General features: G+C 38.2%; 1 protein-coding gene and 1 pseudogene across 3 annotated transcripts in view; both read right to left on the reverse strand.

Moving 5' to 3' along the window:
- The window catches only part of ZNF280B (zinc finger protein 280B), a 24,271-nt gene continuing 210 nt past the window's right edge, over positions 1 to 24,061 (reverse strand). Inside the window, exons 2-3 of one of the 3 annotated variants that reach the window (XM_025474658.3) lie at positions 23,258 to 23,318; positions 1 to 4,825 (exon numbers count right to left, since the gene is read on the reverse strand). In XM_025474658.3, the coding sequence (XP_025330443.1) occupies positions 3,124 to 4,755 (1,632 nt within the window). In that variant the 5' untranslated portion in view covers positions 4,756 to 4,825; positions 23,258 to 23,318 and the 3' untranslated portion in view covers positions 1 to 3,123. Of the gene's footprint in view, positions 4,826 to 23,257; positions 23,862 to 24,061 lie in introns of those variants that run through there. The other 2 variants (XM_049101530.1, XM_025474659.3) reach the window with 2 other exon arrangements.
- LOC112676348 (zinc finger protein 280A-like) overlaps positions 23,708 to 24,061 on the reverse strand; it is a 7,954-nt pseudogene continuing 7,600 nt past the window's right edge.

Genomic DNA, 24,061 nt, shown 5'->3' on the forward strand with positions numbered 1-24,061 from the left:
TAAAAATTAACTTAAACTTTACTGGTTAAAAGATAATAAAATGAAAACATTTTTTTCCAAAAAACATTTTATTACTACAATTGCTATTTTACTTACACTTTTTGGCAACATTAACAAAATAATAAATTTTATCTGAAAACAAGCAAGCAAAATAGACATGGAAATTCACAAAGGGCAATAACAAAATAGTAATCTTGACAGATATTCAATATATTTGTAAACAAAACAAAGTGACATTGCCTTAAAAAAATATAGAGGTATCAATAGAAAAACAGAGAAAGCTCCTGAAAGAACTCAACTCACTATACTCAGTTTCTTTTGGTTACAGGCACAGAAATTGACTCAAGCTAGCCCAATTCTAAGAGAAGCAAAGCTTTTAATGATTATCTCTTCCTAGCTTTTTGTGAAAACCTAGGAAATTTAACCGGATTGGAGAGGAAAAAAGGAGTGGGGAGGCTTAAAGTGCCTTTAAAAGGGGGAGGAGTAAAAAAGTGGGGGAGATTCATTGTCAGTATCTTTTAAGAACATTGGTGAAGCTCAATAAACCAAAGGAAGTGTCAAACAATTAAGCGAGGTAGCAAGCCATGCAGGCCTAGGAGAAAAGCATTCTAAGAGAAGAGCAGTTACAGAGTCTTTGGAACAGGAAATGTGATTTGCTTAAAGAAAAGCAAGGCCAATGTGTCAAAAATAGTGCACCAGTTGGGAAAATGGTAGAGTAGCATGGCAGAGAATGGAAAAGCAAGAGGAGGTAGATAGGGACCTTATCACCAGAATCTGTAGTTGGCAATAAATAATTTGTATTCCTTAGGGTCATACTATAGTTAAATAGCAAATAACAGTTAACAGTGTTGATAATAGCAAGCAACCACAAAAAGAACTAAAATACTTCATATTTTTACTGTTTTGTAAAACAGAATTTCTGTTATAGGAACAAAGTAAGGGAGATAAGTATGCAAAAGTCTGCACATCTATCTATACACAGATTTCCACCTGAGACTAAAACAAGTGTGCACATACACATACACACACACACACACACACACACACACTGATTCACACAAATGCACACACACACTCTCTCTCCACCTAAAGAAATAGGTTCAGGCTAAAATATTAAAATATTAACAAAGTGCCTTGGCCCAAGCAAATTAAATAAAAAAGCCTAGTAAAATGTTCAAAGTGCAAATCAGTCAAGCATTGAGCAAATAAATACAACAGAATCTACACTCAAGAAATTCTTTAAAGTATGAACAATACACTCACAACTACTTTGTTATCTGTCCTTCCCAATTCTAGAAGGGATGCTAAGCTGCTGATGACTATCACTTCCCAGTTTTCTGTGAAAGCTCAGGGAATTGAACAAAATCGAAGACGGAAGAAAGAAGTGGGGAGACAGAAGATGCCTTTAAAGAGGAGGAGAAAGCGAGGGAAAATAGTAGACATCTCTCCTTGCTCAGGTCTATAGGTAGCATCCCAGGTTCCTTATGTACAGAGGCTTCTAGATACTTGAATCAAGGTGGAGAAAGAAGGGATGGCACTAGAAAATACCCAGGGAGATTCAATCCTGGGAATCCACAGAGGCAGCCAAGGGTGATGTTCAGGAACCAATACTCAGAGGGCACTCTAGTAATGTGAGTTCTTGGAAATAGCAAGGGGAAAAGATGCCCCCACGTATAGCTAAGAATTATACAGCTGGATAAATTAGATAACTCTAAGACCTAATACCTAATGAAATAAATGGGGCGTTTCTTTCACATCAGAGTGTGTCAAGGAAAACCTAAACTCAACTAGTTTGATGAGGGAAACTATACACACAACAGAGAGTTAACATAACTGTTAACTGTAATACTTTCATGTCCAAAGCAAGATATGAAATTGAAAATTTCACATGTTCAACTGCGCTAACTGTACATGGAAAAATATAAGGAAAAGCCCTATAATGGGCTTAATTTTACTCAGTCACCATGGGCTGCTTTTATACACTGTACCTACTATTTTTGGACAACCCCCATTCCAGCTTAGCAATAAGAGAGCTAAATTTAGCCCAGTCCTTGAACTGGATAGATACCATTTGTTTGGCCCTTTTCAGTTTAAACTATGGGTCTAGTGCAGTTCAAAGTATGGATGTCAAAGCTTCTTTCTCTTGAGAAATTTTACTTGCCTTACTACTGTGGCTGAGAGGTATATGGCTAGTTCATTCTGACCAAAAGCCAGCCAGAAGGGAGAGGGAAGTGAACAAGCTGAATTCCTCTTTGGATCACTCAACAGGAGGTCCACTGGCACTAAGCCCCATTCTAGTCATTACCCCTGCCTTTCCAGCTGAAGCCAATGATACAGTGATTGTTTCATGTCTGCAAGGGTCCCTTGCCAAATACAGGCATTTTATTTTAATGGTTTTGCTTCTTTGGATGTTCTTGTGCTAGGAAAAGACACTTTGAGACACTGTTCCCTCTGCCTTGGCTCCGAGACTAGAGTGAACGTGTGTATGTGTGTGTATTTGTGCGTGTGCACCTTAAACCAAGATAAGAAGCCACTGCTCTCTACTGATTAACCTCCCAGTTTCTGGTGCCCATTCATGCCACACTTTGTCCCTCAACTTCTCCACACTCAGGCTCTCAGAGTCAGATTACTTTAGACCATCACAAGACACTTCTGAGTTCAGCAGCTCAGCTCAAATGGGATGGTGATGTAACAAAGCCATTCCAGTCTGACTGTAGTTAATATTGAAATCTTCAAGGCATGGACAAAGTTGAAGAGCATATTAAGTACTTAAAAAACTCTACAGATTCTATATACAGAACTTAAGAGCTTTCAAACATACAAGAAACATGAACTATCAAAATAAATAGGTTTCCACTTTTTTCTCTCTTACATACATATATACACAAAACACCTTTGATGTATTAAGCCAGATACAATTACATGAAAAACAGGTAACAAATTTTTAAATAACATCAAAATTCAGATCAGACAATACTGTATTTCATAAATTTAAAAAGAAACTCATAAATGACTCATTGGTTTCACTATTTTTGATGATACTGAATAATGTATGGGTTGTATTTTTTTGTTTCCTATGGAGTTTTTGACTTTTGACCTGCTTTAGAATTACTGAAACTAGAATTAACGAGGTTTTTTTGGAATTCTACTTTTAGACCTGGGGGGTGATGGTTCAGAATCAGACGTGCTCACAGTAACAGATGCTAATTCCACTGATCCTGGTTGAAGAGGTCCCAGTGACACTTGAATAACAACCTTTGTTTCGGGGGGCAATCCCTCTAGTTGCTTAGGTTTCTTAAACATTTGATGACACTGGGTCTTATGCTCCATTTTCTCCTTGAAAGTTAAAAACTGTAGCCGGCATTTGGAACACTGGTGAACACTCTTTTCCCAGTGTCCCCTATAATGACACATGTATGGTGTTGCAGTTTTGAAAATCTTAAGACAGAATGGACAGAGCAAATTCTTAGTGTTTTCATGACATGTTCTAAAATGCATTTCCACATCAGCAAAGGCTGACGATCTGTAATTGCAAACCTGGCACACATAGGGCATTTCACCAGGCTTATGATTGTCCTTCATGTGCTGTAAGAGAACCTGGTCTGTTTTGAATGACAATTCACAAATTTTACAGACAGCAGAGGGCTCCTGGGTAGTGTGTACACTTTCAATGTGACATTGAAGCTGGAAGGGAGTGGGAAACTGTCGGTGGCAGTGCTGGCAGGTGGTGTGGTTTTCCCAGCTGTCAGCCCTCTGCTTCTCAAGTTCCAAATGGTGCTTCATGTGATTCATAAACTTGACGTTTTTTAGAACTTTCAAGCAGCTGAGGCATTTAAAGGTTGTGTGAGTCTTCTGTTCTGGCTGACTGTCTCCTTTATACTGCCCATAATAAAAGTCATGAAGTAATATGACCAGACTTCCTTTCTTGGAATCAACAATTTGGTTTTGACTTGCTAGACTCAAAAGGTCTGTTTCTGTCAGTTTGTTTTCCTTAACGGGGCTTATAGGCTTGAAATGGACACTGTCCTTTGGAAAAGCTGTTGGAAAAGGTGCTCCATTCTGAACATGGCTTAATGAGGTATGAACATTGTTTGAGAGTGTGCTTTGCTGTGTAGTCATTGTATGAAAGTTACCTGAAGGGGACAAAGCTGAAGCATGTCCCCCTATGATTCCATCACTGAGCTTAGGCCTTTTGGGATTTATATCATTTACTTCAGCAGTGGAAAGTCGCTTTGATATGCAAGTACTTTGATTCATACCTCCTACAGAAAGTGCTGCTCCTCCTGGATGCTGTAATGAACTTGTGAATGTAATCAAAGGAGAACATAACTCTGAAGAGCTATCAGGCACGACTTGTGGTGAATTATTTTTATAATCAGGTTTAGACAAAGGCTCAATAATAATAGGACTATCTGTTGATCTTGATTCAGATTCAGAAACTGGCAAGTCGGTCACTGCTTCTGATACAGGGGTCACATAACTTACTGGCTGCAATTTGTGAGTAGTACCTTTTCTGAGGTGACCATACTTTTTTCTCCTTGAACATGAACCTGGGGTAACTCTGTTCAAAATGTTTGAAACAACTGGTTTTGAATTTGAAGTCACTCCAACAAAGATCAGCTCAGCATCGTCATTTACATGTTCCACTCCAACAAAGATCAGCTCAGCATCTTCATCTACTTGTTTGGTATCTTCTACATTCTGCTGTGGTTCTGGCACCTGTTCTTCCTCACATAACATACATGGTTGTTCCATTTTCTAATTTTTTTTTTTATTCTTGAAGGTGTGGCCACAGTCCCAGTGCTTTCTTTATGTAAACTGCCACCTAAGTACAAACACAATACACATCAGTAAGTACAGAAAAATGCATTGTCTTATTTCTCTTCAAAACTAATATCCTTATTTTATAAGATAAGGACAATAAAACTCACAGGATAAATGATAGTTTAAAGCCTACTATTATTATAAGTCTGTGCAACTCTGGCATCATAGCTTTGCCCTATGCTGATCGTGGTTTCTTCTATTAAAAAAAAAAAAAGGAAAAAACCTAGTAACTAATCACTAGGTGAAATCATACGTAAAGAGTATGCTATTTTACAAAGGCACCATTGTGCATGGTTTAGAAATATGGGCTTTGGAGTCAGAGAAGATTAAGCTGGAATTCTAAGTCAGCCACACACCAGCTGCATTTCCCTTGGCAAGTTCAAAACTTTTAAATGTGGTTCTGTATCTTAAAGGCAAAAGTTCTTATTTCTTAGACTTAAGGTAACAGCTCTTTTTAAAAAGCACCAACAATTCAAGGGTACCTTATTTTGTAGTAGAATTGAAGAAAATTTTATAGTAAATATACATATCTCAATTGATTCAAACATACTAATTTCATAAATATTAACATAAAAAAGAAGTTTCAAATTCAAAGAACAGAGTAACAATACCTACCCACAGTCAACAGCATAATTCAATGTCAAGTGCTTAGCACATGCCCAGCAGATTGAAACTCTTGATAATCTCATCCCAATTCAAGGCCTTAATTATAGTCCATTCACTGATGTCTCCTAAATTTCTCCCTCCAATCCTGACTTTCCCACTGAACTTCAATCCCAGAACTTCCTCCCTCCACCCACTTCAGTCTCTTCTCCACATGGCAGAAAAAGCGATTGTCACATCACATTATATTACTGCTCAGCTCAAAACCCTCCAATAGCTTTTTGCTTCACTCAGTAAAAAGTCAAGTGCTTCCAATATTTCCAATGCCTGTAAGACCATGCTTCCAAGCCTACATACTACCCCACAGTTATGTCCTACTCTTCTTCCCTATCCAACTCACTGTAACCACAGTACCCGCCTTGCTATTTCTTGAACACATTAAACACTTTACTTGCTTAGGGCCCTGTATTTTCTGTCCTTCTAATATGAATGCTCATCATCCAGTTACCTGTATGGCTGACTCCTTACCATCTTCAGACCTCTGTTCCAAGTCTCCTCAAAGAGGTTCTCAAATACTCCAACCAACTGCTAATTCACATTCCCAATCTCTTCCCTTCCCCTCATCTTCAAGTCCTTATCACCACCTAACACATTATAAACTTTATGTATCTTAATTCTTTTTCTACTGTCTATCCCGTAAAATGTAAACTCCAAAGCACACAGATTACTTTTTTGTTGACTGTTTTATATCCAGAGCAAAGAACAGTGCTTGGCACAACATGGGAGCTCAACAAATACAGAATTTGTTAAATGCATTAATAGTAACTTTCATTAATAAGAACATCTATTTGTAGAATAGACTGTTTTCTTTTTTTAAGATTTTATTTATTCATGAGACAGAGAGAGACAGAGAGAGAGAGGCAGAGACACAGGCAGAAGGGGAAGCAGGCTCCATGCGGGGAACCCATGCAGGACAATCCCAGATCCCGGGAGATGCTCAACCACTGAGCTACCCAGGCATCTGTAATGCCACATTTTCTATGATTTACTCTTAGAATCTTGTCCATGCCAGATATTCTGTAGGCCTATGAAGGACTGAAAGCTTCTAGTTTTTTACAAACATTTTTTATCACAACCTATAGTAAAACCAACAAAAAAACAATGTATATGGAGTCTCACTACCCAAACACATAAATAACAATTGCTTTACTACATCGGATGCTTATTCTAATATTTTCTATTTCATTTTTCTTAAATTGACCATGATGTAGGTACTTTAAACTATGGTTCATAACTCACCAGTTTCTGCAAACCTAATGTAACAGTTCATTGTAGCCCAATTAGACAGACCCTTCAAATCCCATCTATAAAAATTAAACTGGCATCTAATATGTGCTATGTACCTCCCATTAATTTAATTAGCACATCAGCATATAATTTTGGAACACATATTTAACCCTGAGATTTGTGTACCAATTTCAAAGTAAGTTAAAAAAATAAATAGAATATTAAGCAGAAAACTTACTCTTTTCGTCACTTGTTCCACAACTGTATCTTGCTTGCCCAACACTGGTTTGACACTACCAAATACTAAGTAGAAAGTGGTGAGCATGAAGCTTATAATCTAGTGTTATGAATAGCGATTTACAGCCTTCTTAAAATTAAGATTAAGTACATAATTAGGTGATATGTAATGCAAGAAAACATTTAAGGCACATCTGAAAACACTGCACCAACAATTGGTTTTGTCTGTCTATATACAATTTCAATCATCTAATTCCATGCTAATGCCACCTAGTCTACTGTTTCCCAACATAAGCACCGTAACACTTCTGAGCCAGAAAATTCTGTTGTGGGGGTTGTTGGGTACATTTAGGATGTTTAGCAATATCCCTGACCTCTACTTACTAGATGCTAGCAGCAATCCCCTACATATGCAATCAAAAATGTTCTATGGGAGAACTTATGCCCTCATCTAACCTTCTCCTGAGAATCACTTCCACACTTCTAGTAACTGTCTGCTAGGTAATTCTACAAGATACTCTAATATCCTCTGTCAAGAAATAATTCTAAATTGAAATTATTATTCTCCTCGATATCATAAAAATCAGAATAAAATTTACACTTAAAAATAAAAATTTTAAATAAAAAATAGAATAAAAATCTAATTTGACAATTAAAATAACCATCAGAATTATCTGAGGATAGACTTTTTTAAGATTTTATTTATTTATTCATGAGAGACACAGAGAGAGAGAGGGAGAGAGAGAGAGAGAGAGGCAGAGACACAGGTAGAGGGAGAAGCAGGCTCCAAGCAGGGAGCCCAACATGGGACTGGATTCCAGGTCTCCAGGATCATGCCCTGGACTGAAGGCGGCACTAAACCACTGAGCCACCGGGGATGCCCTGAGTATATACTTTTAAAACCCAGAAAAAGTTATGATTCACCTAAAGTTACATATAAAGTCTGCAGAGAGCTAGCACTAAAATTCATGATTCCTCAATTCTAGTTCCTCATTCTTCCCACTAGAACTCTAACTTAATGCATGTCTAAATTTCTGGTGATGATGCTGTTAATTGCTTAGTTTCTAAGGATCAAAGAGTCTCACTGGATTCATTTTCACTCTCCCTATATTTTATAAAAACTGTTCAAACCTTCCCCAACTTCCATCAAATTACTCACAGAAACTTGTAAGTGTAGTTCTAAATAACTTTTTGAAGCATTAGTCACTCTAAATGCCTTTCATTTCCATTCCTATTAAAGCTCCTCCCCTCAAAATCTAGCTTTAAGTCCACTGGTTACTTCATGTTTGTACATCTATACTAGGCTCCAAATTGTCTTGTCTCTCTGTCCTTCCAATTATCACCAACTGCATACCACCACTAGATGAATCTTAAAACACTTCTGTAATTATATCACTCCACTATTCCTCCATTTAAACGACTCCTGCAATTTTAGAGAATAGACTTTCAGTTATGCTATGGACTGAAATATGTACCTCCAAAACTCATATGTTGAAGCCCTAACTCCCAGGGTGATGGTATTTGGAGATGGGAACTTTGGGTTCCCATCTAATTAGGTGTAGATAAGGTCATGGGGTGAGGCCTCCTGATGGGAATAGTGCCAACAAGAGATATCAGAAAGCTTGCTTCTTTCTTTGTCTTCCATCTATGATGTGAAGACACAGTGACAAGGTAGCTGTCTACAAGCCAGAAGAAAGGAAGCAAATCAGCTAGCACCTTGATCTAGAATTTTCCAGCCTCCAAATCTATGAGAAATCAAATTCTGTTGTTTAAAAAAAATAAATAAACATAAACTGCGTTCCAGGGACATTGCTGGACTTTTCACTCAATTGATCTTGGTAGGATTTTTAGCTGTTGACCATACTGATTAACTTTCCATCCAACCAATCATTCAAGATGAAAAGAGTAGGGAAAAAAATCAAACCTAAAGTGAGTAAGTTAGTGAATGAGTTCATTTAGAACAAGAATAACCTTAGACTATGGGAATTTCCTTGTCACTTCTCCTCTGGTATCTTTATTTTCTACAATTTACCAGAATCTTAAGATACCGGGAGTCAGGAGGTTGGACATGCCAAAGATCTACTAGATCTAAGGAACTAATCCTCAAAATCACTTTATATCCCCTATCAACAAAGCTGCCAAGGGCTGTGGAAGGAGTTAATGAGAAGATTTCACGCCAAAGATACCTGAGAGAACAGTAGTAAAACTCATCTCCCAGGTTATTCCTGTGTATTTAAACAATGGCCCTCTTCATGGGTCTTTGTTATAGCCACACAACAGTTTTTTTTCAGGCATTAGTCCTTCTTGAATAGCTTCCTAAGATTAGGCTAATAGGACTCCTCTGATACCTATCCTCACCAACCTCCCTTGTCCCTCTTTTCACCCCATTACCGCTCCACCAGATCCCTATCCCTACCCTTTCACTCTTTTCCCATCCATAGCACTCATGTCTCTTCCCCACTACTCTTCTTCACTTTTCTTCCATTAACCCCAACCATCTCATCTGCTGCCTTAGAATGTAATGCCCATTAAACATATCCTTGGTGGAAAGGAGAGCCTCACAGGATCCTTAAAACTATAGTAAACATTTATATTCCACTTTAGGGCAACTAAGGAAAACAAAAATAATGTTTTCATAAGTATTTTTATTTTTATTTATTTTATTTTTATTTTATTTTTTATTTATGATAGTCACACAGAGAGAGAGAGGCAGAGACACAGGCAGAGGGAGAAGCAGGCTCCATGCACCGGGAGCCTGACGTGGGATTTGATATTGGGTCTCCAGGATCGTGCCCTGGGCCAAAGGCAGGCGCCAAACCGATGCGCCACCCAGGGATCCTCTTCATAAGTATTTTTAAATAAATATTGGTTTATAAATAAGCTTAGGGCAGTAGCTATGAAAAAAAATGGGGTCTACTCTGACCTGGGAGTCTAAAAAGGGAAACTATTAAACCAAGTTGTTCTTTGTCAAAAAGACATGATTATTTCTGTAGATTGGACTAAAAAGAAATCAACAATTCATAGACCCTCACTACCAATTTTCACTCTTGCTACCTCTCTGACCTCTTTTTCCATTATTCTAACACTCATTCACTACAGTCCAATCACAGTGGCTTCCCTGCTACTCCCTTTAGTATCCGCCTGAAACTCCTGTATCCCAAAAATCCCATGGCTAATATTTCCAGTCCCTATCCAAACTCACCTTTACTGTAAGACTTGCTCTGATCACCCAATCTAATATTACAACACTCCTACCTACCCAACATTTGATCCTATGACCCTGCTCTATTATTTTCTTCCTAATTTTATAACCTCACCTTTTGTAACACCAAGAATGTATTGTTGCATTTTATATATATATATATATTTATTTCTTCACTAGACTATCAGTTCTCCACTGGAGAAGTTCTGTTTCTTTAGCTTGTTTTGTTTTTGTCTGTTTTGCTCATTGATTTCTCCCAAATTCCTAGAGCAGTCCCGGCACATAAGTCTTCAATATTTGTTAAAGAAAAACGATTACCTGGGAGTTAGAAATAAATTCAAAAAAGGCAGGTGGATTGAGGGAACAAGTAGGAAATTAAACCTAAAGAATAACCAATTTTCTTCAAGTCTGGGAGCCACTGAAGTGTACTGTTACAACAAATGTGAGAACCTGTAATCCTCAGACTCAGGAGGATGACTATGGTCAGCCACTCTTAGCCATTTTTCCCTTTTCTTTCCTTTCCTCCCAAGAGCAGCATCTTAGAAGAATCTACAAAGTAAAAATGAGCAGTTCAACCTAAAAGTGGCCTATTAGTTCAGAAGCAAGTTCTTTTTCTAAGACTGCATGTTTAGAAAGGTTTGGAAGTATCAGATGAATGGTAAATGATTTAAAAGAGAGGTTGAAAAGAACCACAAAAAAAGATGACTAAAAAAAAAAAAAAATGACCATGTTAATTTGTTAAATGTGAGCAACAAGGTAAAGGTCATAAGGAATGGTGAAATAAGAAAAAAACAAATATTCCCTCCTTCATAAAAGCAAAGAGAACAGTCAAAATGGTCAAAATCAAGTTTTTTGCCAGACACTTGCACCCCGATGTTTATAACAGCAATGTCCACAATAGCCAAACTGTGGAAGGAGCCTCGGTGTCCATCGAAAGATGAAAGGATAAAGAAGATGTGGTCTATGTATACAATGGAATATTACTCAGCCATTAGAAACGACAAATACCTACCATTTGCTTCAAAATGGATGGAACTGGGGGGTATTATGCTGAGTGAAATAAGTTAATCGGAGAAGGACAAACATTATATGGTCTCATTCATTTGGGGAATATAAAAAATATGAAAGGGAATAAAGTGAAAGGGAATAAAGGGGAAAGGAGAAAAAATGAGTGGGGAAATATCAGAAAGGAAGACAGAACATGAGAGACTCCTAACTCTGGGAAACGAACAAGGTGGTAGAAAGGGAGGTGGGCAGGGGGTAGGTGTGACTGGGTGACGGGCACTGAGGAGGGCACTTGATGGGATGAACACTGGGTGTTATTCTGTATGTTGATAAATTGAACACCAATAAAAAATAAATTTATAAAAATAATCAAGATTTTTGATCCCGGAAATTAACCAAAGGTTTGCAAAAAACAGGATTTCTGTGGGAAATAGTTTGGCAGTTCCTCAAAAAGTTAAACACTGAAGTTATCATATGACCCCACAAGTTCACTTCTAGGTATATGCCCAAGAATTGAAAACCAGCACTCAAATTACATGTAAAGTACATCATGATTATAGTAGCCTAATTCACTATAGTAGCCTAAGAACTTAATGGTGAAAATACTACAAATATCCATCAATGGATGAATGGACAAATTGTGGTATATAAAACACTGAAATATTATTCAACCATAAAGAGAATAAAGGCACTTTCATGTTCATTGCTGTATAATTTACAACAGCCAAGATATAGAAATAACTGAAGTATCAACTGATAGATAAAGAAAATGTGGTATATACAAATAATGAAATAATATTCAGCCATAAAAAAATGAAATATTGCCATTTGTGATACAATGGACCTGAAGGCATTATGCTAAGTGAAATAAGGCAAATAAAGACAATTACTGTATGATCTCACTAATATGTGGAATCTTTTTTTTTTTTTTTTAAGATTTTATCTATCCATTTGTGAGAGACACAGAGAGAGAGGCAGAGACATAGGCAGAGGGAAAAGCAGGCTCCCTGCAGGGAGCCCAATGTGGGACTCAATCCCAGGACCCCAGGATCACGACCTGAGCTGAAGGCAGAGCTCAACCACTGAGCCACTCAGGCATCCCAATATGTGGAATCTTTAAGAATAATAAACTCCTAGAAACAGAGAATAGACTGGTGACTGCCAGAGGCAAGGGAGGGGGATAAAGGGGATCAAAAGGTACAAACTTCCAATTATAAGTAAGTCATGGAGATGTAATTAATGTACAACATAGTTCCTATACTTAATAATATTGTATTGCATATTTGAAAGTTGCTAGGAGAGTAGATCTTAAATGTTCTCATCACAAGATAAAAAAAAATTACATATGGTGACAAATGTTAAGTACTTATTGTGGGCATCATATCACAATTTATACAAATACCAAATCATGCTATACACCTGAAATTAATATAATATGTTAATTATACCAATAAAATAATTAATTTTTAAAAAATGGAATGAAGTATTGATACTACAACCTGAATAAAACCTAAAAACATGCAAAGTGAAAGAAGTCAGACAGAAAAGTTCATATATTATATGATTTTATCTATAGGAAATATCCAGAATAGATAAAGCCATAGAATCTAAACAATGGTAGTTGCCAGGGGATGGGAGAGGAGAAATGGAGAGAAACTGCTTAATGGTAAAGTTTTACTTTGGAATGTTTGAGATGTTATGGAACTAGATAAGGGCAGCAGATGTACAACACTGTGAGTGCTCTAAATACCACGGAATCTTTCACTTTAAAATGACTGATTTTATGTTATGTGAATTTCACCCTCAATATATTATTTTTTAAATAAAGAGGGGATATTACTACCAACCATACGGAAATTTTAAAAAAATTTTTTTTCAAGATTTTACTTCTTTATCTGAGAGAGAGAGAGAGAGAGAGAGAGAGAGTAAGCACAAACGGGGGGAGCAGGAGGTGTAAGGGAGAGACAGGGGGAGGGGCAGAAGGAGAAGCCAGCTCCCAGCTGAGCAGGAAGCCCAATGGGGCTTGATCCCAGGACCCCAAGATCATGATCTGAGCCAACTGAGGTCATGACCTGAGCCAATTGAGCCAACTAGGCTCCCCTGAAATTTAAAAAATATATTAAGGGGACGCTATAAACAATTTTACTCCAAGGAATAAGATAACCTTGATGAAACGGATAAATTCTAGAAAGACACAAACTACCAAACTGACTCCGAAAACAAACCTAGAAAATAAAAATATATCCAAAATAAGAGATTAAGTTAGTAATAAAAAAAAATTACCCAAAGAAAAATCAAAGATCAAATGACTATCCTTATAAATTCTACTAAAACAATTCAAGAAGAATTAGCACTAATCCTCCATCAACTCGTCCAAAAATTAGGAGAGAAAACTTTCCAGCTCATTCTGAGGCCAGTACTATTTATACCAAAATTAAAGACCTCACACATCAAAAACAAAAACAAAAAAAGCCTCCTAAATACTAATATCTCTTAAGAATGGAGGTAAAAAATCCTTAACAAAATACTAACAAATTTAATAACATATAAAAGGACTATACACCATGACCAAGTGAGATTTACGTAAGAAATGCAAAGTTGGTTCATTATATAAAAATCAATCAATATTATACAATTTCAATAGAATAAAAGACCAAAAACCCACATCTGCCAGCAAATAAAAGCATTAAACAAAATTTAGCACCCTTTTGTGAGTTGAAAAAAAAACCCCACTCAACAATTGGGAGAAGGGAACTTTTTCAATCAGACAAAGGGCATTTGTAAAAGACCCACAGCTAGCATTATACTTCATGGTAAAAAGACTGAAAGCTTCTCTTCTAAGATCAGGAACAAGACAAAGATGTCCACTTCTAACATTCTGATTCAACATTATACTGGAGGTTGTTTAACCAGGATAATCAGGCAAGGAAAAAAAAGTAAAAAAGTATTCAGACTGGAAAAAAAGAAGTAAAACTACATGCAGAAGACATGATTTCTGTACATAGAAAATTTTGAGAACTTAGTATTAGACCTAGTAAACAATGTAAGATCAATATAAAACATCAATTATATTTCTATACATTAGCAATAAACACTGAAAATGAAGTAAGCAGTTCTGTGTACACAAGCATTACAAAAAATAAAATAGTTAAGAACAAATTTACCCCCCAAAAAATGTAAGAAATTCATACTGAAAACACTCAATTATACTGAATACACTGCTGAGGCAATTAAAAAGAACGAAGTAAATGCATACATCTCATATTAATGGATAAAATCTAATATTGTTCAGACAACAAGACTCCAGATACTGATTTATCAAAATCCCAGCTTGCTTTTTCACAGAAATTAAAATTCATGTGGAAATGCAAAAGACTTAGAACAGCCAAAATAATCTTAAAAAAGAAATGAAAATTTCACATTGATTTCAAAACTTATTACAAAGTTACAGTAATGAAAAGTGTGGTAGCATAAAGATAGAAACATAGATCAATAGGATACAATTCAGAGTCCAGAAATAAACCCATACACTAATGGCCAATTGATTTTCAGCAAGAATACCAAAATAATTAAGTGGGGAACAGATTAAGATTTTTCAACAAATGTTCGAACAACTGAACCTCCATCCACATCAAAAGAATGAGGTTGGACCCCTGCTAACACCATATACTAAAACAACAAAACAAAACCCCTCAAAATAGACTGTAGAACTAAATATAAGAGCTAACTGTAAGTTTTTTTAAAAAAAATAGAGGTAAATGGTTTTTTTTCAACAAGATAACAAAAGAATAATAACAAAAGAAAAATAAACAGGATTTCATCAAGGGGAACCTTCTCATACTGTTGTGGGAATGCAAGCTGGTACAGTCACTCTGAAAACAGAGTCCTCAAGAAGCTAAAAATAGAGCTACCCTACAACTCAGCAATTGCACTCCTAAGTATTTACCCCAAAGATACAAAAGTAGTAATGATCTGAAGGGGCACCCGTACCACAATGTTTATAGCAGCAATGTCCACAACAGCTAAACTATAAAAAGAACCCAGATGTCCATCCACAGATGAATGGATAAAAAAGATGCAGTAATATATGTACACAATGGAATATTAATCAGTCATCAAAAAAATGAAATCTTGCCATTTGTAATTACATGGATGGAATTGGAGGATATTATGCTAAGTGAAATAAGTCAGATAAAGAAAATTACCGTGATTTCACTCATATGTGGAATTTAAATAACAAAACAGAGGATCATAGGCAAAGAGAGCAAAAAATAAAATAAGACAAAATCAGAGGGAGAAAAACCATAAGAGACTCTTAACCACAGAAAACAAACTGAGGGTTACTGGAGGGGAGGATGTGGGGGGATGGAGTAGCTGGTTAGTTCATTAAGGAGGGCTATAATGAGAGACATAATGAGCACTGGGTGTTATATAAGACTGATGAATCACTGAACTCTACATCTGAAACTAATAGTACACTATTTGCTAATTAATTTAATTTAAATAAATTTTAAAAAACAGCATTTCATAAAATTATTATTTTTTATTATTTTTATTTACTTATTCATGGGAAACACCGAGAGAGAGGCAGAGACATAGGCAGAGGGAGAAGCAGCCTCCCTGAGGGGAGACTGATGTGGAACTCAATTCCAGGACCCCAGGATGAGCCAAAGGCAGATGCTCAGACGCTGAGGCATCCGGGTGCTCTGGATTTCATCAAATTAAAAACTTTTGTCCTTTAAAGGATACCATGATGAAAGTAAAAAAGACAACCCAAAGAATGGGAGAAAATATCTATAAATCATATATGTGATAAGGGATTTATATCCACAATATATAAAGACCTCTTACATCAGAAGACAACTCAATTTAAAAATGGGCAAGGGTGGTGCCTGACTGGCTCAGTCTGAAGAAAATGACTTTTGATCTCAGGGTCATGAGTTCGAGCCATATGTTGGCTGGAGAGATTACTTAAATAAAAACTTTTAAAAAAGGAGGCAATGAAATAGAAATTTCTCCAAAAATGATATACAAATGGCCAAGTATAAAGATGTTCAACATGCTAATCAGAGGAATGTGAATCAAAATCACAATGATATATTACCTTATACCCCTTAGGATAGCTACTATCAAAAAATATAAAAATAAATAAACACACTAGAAAATAACAACTGTTGCAAGGGATGTGAAGAAATTAGAATCCTCATATGCTGTGGTTGGAATGTAAAATGGTGCAATTGCTATGGAAAGCAAAAGAGGTTCCTCAAAACATTAAAAATTGAACTACCATATGATCCAGCAATCCCACTTCTGGATATACATACATCCAAAAGAAATGAAAGCAGGATTTCAAAGAGATATTTGCACACTTATATTCATGATAACAGCAGCACTGTTCATGATAATTAAGAGGTGGAAGCAGCCCAAATGTTCATTAACTGATGAATGAATTCTTAAAATGTGGTATATACATACAATCAGGTATTATCCAGCCATAAGAAGGAAGTCCCGCCACATACAGCAACACCTATGAACCTTGAGGACACTTATGCCAAATTTAAAAGCCAATCACAAAGAAACAAATACTATGTTAATTCCACTTATATGAAGTATCTAAAGTAGTCAAAGCAACAGAAAAGAAACAAAAAGTAGAAAGGTGGATACCTCACTCTAGGGAGAGAGAGAAAAAGGGAGTCTGTTGTTTAATGGGATGGATACAAAGTTTCAATTTTGCAAGATGAAAAGTTCTAGAGATGTGTTTTAAAACAACTTGAATAGGGGCACCTGGGTGACTCAGTGGTTGAGCATCTGCCATTGGCTCACTTGTGATCCCGGGGTCCTGGGATTGAGTCCCACATCAAGCTCCCTGCAGGCAGCCTGCTTCTCCCTCTCCTATGTCTCTGCCTCTCTGTGTCGCTCACAAATAAAAATCTTAAAAACAACAACAATGTGAATATATTTAACAATTAAATGGTTAAGATGGTAAAATTTATGTTATGTTTTTACCAAAATAAAAAATGAGCAAAAAATTTGAATAAACATTTTCCCAAGGAAGTACACAAATAATACAATACAATAAGCACAAAAAATGCTCCTCAATACAATTAGTTATTAAGGGAAATGTGAATCAAAATCGCAATTAGATACCACTTTATATCCACTGGATTGACTATAATCAAAAAATAAGAACAGTAAAAATGTTACAAAGAATGTGGAAAAATCAGAATCCTTATATTGCTAGTACAATTGCCACTTCGGAAAGCAATTTGGTAGCATCTCAAAAATTAAATATAGAGGTATATGATCCAGCAATTTCCCTCCCAGGTATATATCCCAAAGAGTTGAAAATATAAGTCCACACAAAAATTTGCTCAACAATGTTCAGAGCAGCATTATTCACAATAGCTGCAAAGTGCAAACAACCCAAATGTCCATTAACTGATGAATGGATACATTGTGGCATAGCTATACAATGGAATGTTATTCAGCCAGGAAAACAGAGTACTACTATACATGTATAACATGGATGAACCTTGGAAACATGCTAAGTAAATAAAGCCAGACACAAAAAGGCCAAATATTGTACGATTCCTCTAATATAAAATGCCTATATTAGGCAAATCCATGACACAGAAATAGACTAGTGGTTGCCATGGGCTGGGGTAGGGGGAAGAATAAGGAATATAGTAGTTTTAATAATGGCCTTGAAAAATACTAGATCCTAATCCCTGAAAAGTATTATCTGATTTGAGAAAAGGGTCTATGCAGATGTAATTAAGAATCTTGAGATGGGAAAATTATGCTGAATTATACATACAAATGGACCCAAAATATCACCACAAGTATCCTCCGTAAGAGAGACAGAAGATTTCACACATACAGTAGGAGAAAGCATTGTAACAATATTGGAGTAATACGGACACAGCCAAAGAATGCCGGCTGGAAGAGGCAAGGAATGGATTCTCCCCTAGAGTATCCAGGGTAGCATGGCCCTGCCAACACACTTAGGTCCAGGGATAGTGATTTCTAATTTACCTCGAGAACACAGAGATAATAAACTTTTGTTGTTTTAATCCACCAAGAGTGTGGTAATTTGTTATAGTAGCCACAGGAAACTAATACAGGGTTTTAGGATTGATGAAATGTTTGGGAATTAAGATAGTAGCAAAGACTGCACAATTTGTGAATATACTAAAAATCATTCAATTTTGCATTCTACAGAGTGAATGTATAATATGTGAATTATATCTCAATTAAAGAAAACAATGCCTAGCAATAGGCTGGTGTGACCCCCACATCCCAACAACTGATACTAAATTTTCAAAGTCCCTAAACAGACTCCATTCATGTAACAAAAATTAAGTAATTAGGATTATGGTAACAATGCAAACTAATCCAGCCAACAGAGAGTTAAACTTATATCATATGGTCAATCTACAAATTTGTAGTGGGAGGCATACATCCCCAGGGATAGATAGATATCATCTGGTAGAGTGGACACTACTCTGATACCAAGGACTTGAAACACCAACTTAATTAACATTAGGATTGCTAAATATCTTGATTTGACCAGGACAATCCAGTTTGACCTGCTGTCCCTATGTATTTTTTAATAGTGCCATTTTTCAGTCTTAAAAATATCTTGATTTCAGGCTGCCTGAGTGGCTCAATCATTTAAGTATCTGACTGTGGATTTCAGCTTAGGTCATGATCTCAGGGTCATGAGATCAAGACCTGTGTTGGGCTCTGTGCTTGGTGGGGAGTCTGCTTATTTTCTCTCTCTTCTTCACCTTCCTCCAAAAAACAAAACAAAACAAAACAAAAAACAAAACAAAAAAACTGATTTCGGTGATAAATTAGTCTACCTAATTATAAGGAATCTGGAAGTTAGGAAAGTGGTGAGAGCATATTCTATACAGGCCAGATGGGCCCTGTCATGCATCTCTATATAACATATATCTCCTTGCTACTGGAAAGCTCCCAAGGAAAAAATTCCTGATAGGACTCCCACAGAGCATCCATATTTTGTTTTAAAATGTATACAATACTAATGATTAAGCAGAACTCTCGGAACTCTATTATTTGGTGTTACTCAAATGACTAATTTATACATTTAAAGGAAAGTATAAGTAATACTTGTAGTTGACAAGTATAAGAAACTTACAAAGGATGGCTTAAAATAACTTGTATCCAAATTTTTTTAACTGTTATGAAACCAAAAGATGAAAGTCACTATTATTTTTTTCATATCAAATTGACCCTAACATAATAATGCTATGTTAGAATTCCTGGGTGCAAAAAAAGGAGGAGGGGGGAATTTTTTTCTTTCTTTCTTTCTTTCTCATTTTTTAAAAGAAATTATTACTCCATGGAAAGATCATAAGTTCTATGGGTGGTCATACATATAAGGTAGGTAATGTTCTGATGTTCACTATTTTGGATGAAGTACAACTATAAAACAAATTAAACCAGTAGAATTGGGATCCCTGGGTGGCGCAGCGGTTTAGCGCCTGCCTTTGGCCCAGGGCGCGATCCTGGAGACCCGGGATCGAATCCCACGTCGGGCTCCTGGTGCATGGAGCCTGCTTCTCCCTCTGCCTATGTCTCTGCCTCTCTCTCTCTCTCTCTCTCTCTGTGACTACCATAAATAAATAAAAAATATTAAAAAAAAAAATTTAAACCAGTAGAATTAGAACATATCCCTATGCACAAAAGGCTGAGAAACAAAGAAATGACACAGGAGCAGAATGATAAAGAACTGCATGGGATCCCTGGGTGGCGCAGCGGTTTGGCGCCTGCCTTTGGCCCAGGGCGCGATCCTGGAGACCCAGGATCGAATCCCACATCGGGCTCCCGGTGCATGGAGCCTGCTTCTCCCTCTGCCTGTGTCTCTGCCTCTCTCTCTCTGTGTGTGTGTGTGACTATCATAAATAAAAAAATAAAAAAAAAAAAGGAACTGCTTAGTTCTGACAGTCTCCTACTCCTAACCCTAACTCCTAACAGAGAAAAGAGGAGGGAAGAGCATCAAGATGGTGTTTGTGAGGAATCTGAGTATCAGGAAGTATCTAGTGAGCCTACCAAGTGCCAGGTACTTGTCTAGGTACTGGTGATACAGTAGTGATTGAAACAAAGACTCTTTCTTCAGGGACTTGACACTGCAATAGAGATAACTAGAAAATACATTTTAAAAAATAGACACATATGAAGTTGCTGTATGCAATGTTATAATAGCACAGGATACATATTTCAATTCCTAATGTAATGTAAAACATACAAAATATATTATTATATATGTGTATACATATAAATAAAATTTCAAATGGTTATAAATGCTACAGAGGAAATAAAGGAGGAAATGAGCCAGGTAGCATGGAGGCAGGTTGATATTTGTATGGCATGGTTATGGGGATCTGGGGAAGAATTCGCCAGCAGAAGGAAGGGTAAACACAAAGGCTCTGCGAGGAGCCTGCTTACCAAATTTAAGGACTGCTCAAGAGGCTAACATAGGCAAGCCAATGGAAAGGGAGAGAAACTGGAGATGAGATCAAAGAATGAGTTCATTGTAGTATGTTAATGTAGGCCATTCTAAGTTCTTTGGTTTTTACTCTGAGTGTAATGGGTCACTGGGAGGTTTTGAGTGAGGAGTGATTCGATCTTTCATTTCAAAAGGATCACTCTGGCTTGCTATATGAAGAAATTAGACTTTAGAGGGTAATACTTGGGAGCAGGAAGGCAAGTTAAGAGAACACTGAAATAATACAGACAGGAGATGATAGTAGTACAAGACAGGGATACTGAGAAAGGGTCAAATTCCTGATCAAACCTTTAAGGTTAAATGTTCACAAGATTTGTTGATAGATTGGATCTGGGATATGAAGAGGATGACACCTACAAGAGGTAATACTGAGCAGGTAAATATGAGACCAGAGCTCAGAGAAAGACCTAGGCTAAGTACACAAATTTTGGAGTCTTTGGCATGTAATGTTACATAAAACACAAGACTAGATGAGGTCATCTAGGGAAAGAGGGTTGATATCCAAGCCCTGGGGCATTCCATCAGTTAGAGGTCAGGGACATAAGAAGAAACCAGGAAAGGATATGAAAAGGGAACACTTACTTAGAGCCAACTGGGGTGGAGGTAGGGGTGGGGGGGTGGGGGTGGGGGCAGTAAAAGGAAATTGAGAAAAAGAAACATGTTGTAATCCAAATGAAAAATTATTTTCAGGGAAGAGGAAATGAATGACTCTGATAAATGCTGCCAATAGATCACATAATTAATAACTAACAATTGATTACTGGATTAAGCACTGTAGAATTCATTGATGATCTTGACAAGAGTGGACTTAAAGGAGCATGGGAGAACTGGAGGAAGCAAATAAGCACAACTCTGGAGTTTTCCTATAATGAAAAGCAAATATGAAATAAAATAAGCAGAAGGTGGATATGCAATTAAAAGATGGATTTTTTTAATGAGAGGTGACATTACAGTCTGTTTGCTGATGATAATCATCCAGAGAAACCAAAAACTTAATCCAGGACAAAGAAGAGACTTGCTGGAAGAGTATTCCTAAATAAACAAAAACTGCTTGGATTTAGTACATAAGGGGAGGTTTTTCCCCTTAGCCTGGAGCCAAATAATTCATTCATAATAACAGAACAATCTGGAGAAGAGTTGGAATGGTGCGTAACGGGTGTGGTAGCCAGCCTCCAAGATGGCCCCAAATAAATCTTACCTCCTGGTATTCACACTCTTGTGTTAGTCCTCTCCCACACTATCACAGGGTTAGCCTATGTGACTAAGCAAATACAGATGGGATGGTATCGAACTTCTGAAAAAGACTGCACTTCATCTTGGGGGCAAACTCGCTCTTGAATCTCCTGAATCACTCTATCTAAGGGAAGCCAGTTGCCATGACAGGCGCAGCCCCATGGAGAGGCCCACAGAGTGAAGAACTGACAGTCAAGTGAGCAAGCTTGGACACTGGTCATCCAACAAAAAAGTCCTCCGAGACTGCCAACCCAGTCAAGACCTTCAGTATGACCTCCTAAGACACCCTGAGCCAGAATCACCAGCTAAGCCAGTCCTAGATCCTAGAGCATGACAAATGTTGAGACAAACATTCCTTAGGTCATTAAGTTTGAGACGTGTCCCACAGCAATAGATAACTATATAATGGGTCTCACTGAGCTATATACACAAGTTACTGGGCATACAACTTACTTATTGTTTGCCAACTGGCATGAAATGATTTCATGTGGCCTCGTCCACCCATATTCAATCACTTCACCAAGTAAAGCCCTTAAGGAAAGGGTTATACAAATGTGCAAACTAACCTCGTGTAATCACTCTTAATCAACACACATTTACCCTGATTTAACCACTTTAACACATGAGCTGAAACCTCTGGTATGTGTATCAGCCCATCTTGGCCTCACACCATTGTACAAGAAGTCAGTTTCATGCAGCTTAAAACGTATGACCCTCTTACTTTCTTTTTCCTTTCGAGAGAACAGGTGAAAGAATGCTGCCCTCCTTGTTTTTAAGGGAGCAATAAACAGAGCTCCAGAATTGGCTTGCATTTACCAGACATACTCAGGTCAGACACACTCAGGAAACACTGTCTAAACAGTAGTCTTTTTTTTTTTTTTAAAGATTTTATTTATTTATTCATGAGAGACACACACAGAGAGCAAGAAAGGCAGAGACACAGGCAGAGGGAGAAGCAGGCTCCACGCAGGAAGCTCAGTGTGGGACTCGATCCCAAGACTCCAGGATCACGCCCTGGGCCAAAGGCAGGCACTAAACTGCTGAGCCACCCAGGCTGCCCAGTAGTCTTTTAACACAGGAGAAAATAAGGGAAAAAAGATACAATCTTCGTCCTTATAAAGATCTCTCCCGGGCACCTGGGTGGCCCAGTGGTTGAGTGTCTGCCTTCAGCTCAGGTAGAGATCCTGGAGACCTGGGATCCAGTCCCACGTCAGGCTCCCTGCGTGGACCCTGCTTGTGCCTCTCTCGCGCGCTCTGTGTGTCTCTCATGAATAAATAAAATCTTCAAAAAAAAAAAAAAAAGATAAATAAATAAAGATCTCTCATCTTACCTCAGGTGTGCACTGAAACTTCTAAGAGTTTGAGCTACTCCAGGCAGGAGAAGGTCACATCCTTGAGGCAAGCAGAGAGGAGGATGTGGGTCACTTGCACGTTGCAGGCATGTTTTCTATTCCACTGCCCACCTGAGATCGCCTTCTGGATGTTGATCAAGCACCTCGCGCGAGGAACCAGGGAAGAGAACCGGATCCTCTCCCGGGCACCTGTTCCTCCCCCACTCCCCTCCCCCACATCTTAGCAAAGAAAACACTACGCCTGCCAACGGCCCCCAATCCAAAGCCTTGGAAACCACCCTGGTGTCCTGGCCGTCGGGGGGCGGGGGGGGGGGTTGCGGGGGACCTCCTTAGGGCGGGAGGGTCTCAAACAGTGTCCCGGCAGAAATACAGCGAACAAGGAAGAGGTGCGGGGCGCTTCGGGAGGCAGGAGAGGGAGCAATAATGAATTTACAGATACTTGAACGTCCTTAAAGGGTCTGGGCCCGCCGGCGTCGGGAGCGCGTCCAGAACGGCCAGGATGAAACGACGTGAATCCCACCGGAGACCCCGCAGGCCGGGGGCGGGCAGAGCGGGAGGGGCCCGGGCAGGCCTCTCCTGCGGGAGGCGCCGGCCGGGCCCGGGCCTGGGGGAGGGGGCGGGCCCGCCGCCGGTGGGGGAGGGGAGGCTGCCCGAAAGGCCCCCGCCGAGGCGGACGCAGGGGTGAGCGTGGAGGGGCCCTTCGGAGGCCGCGGCAACAGGCACAGGCCGCTCCCGCGCGGCCAGACCCGGAGCGCGGCGGCCGGCTGGGCTGCGGCCGCGGCC

The sequence above is a fragment of the Canis lupus genome, chromosome 26, assembly GCF_003254725.2.
Source record: "Canis lupus dingo isolate Sandy chromosome 26, ASM325472v2, whole genome shotgun sequence".
In the NCBI taxonomy this organism is placed as follows: Eukaryota; Metazoa; Chordata; class Mammalia; order Carnivora; family Canidae; genus Canis; species Canis lupus.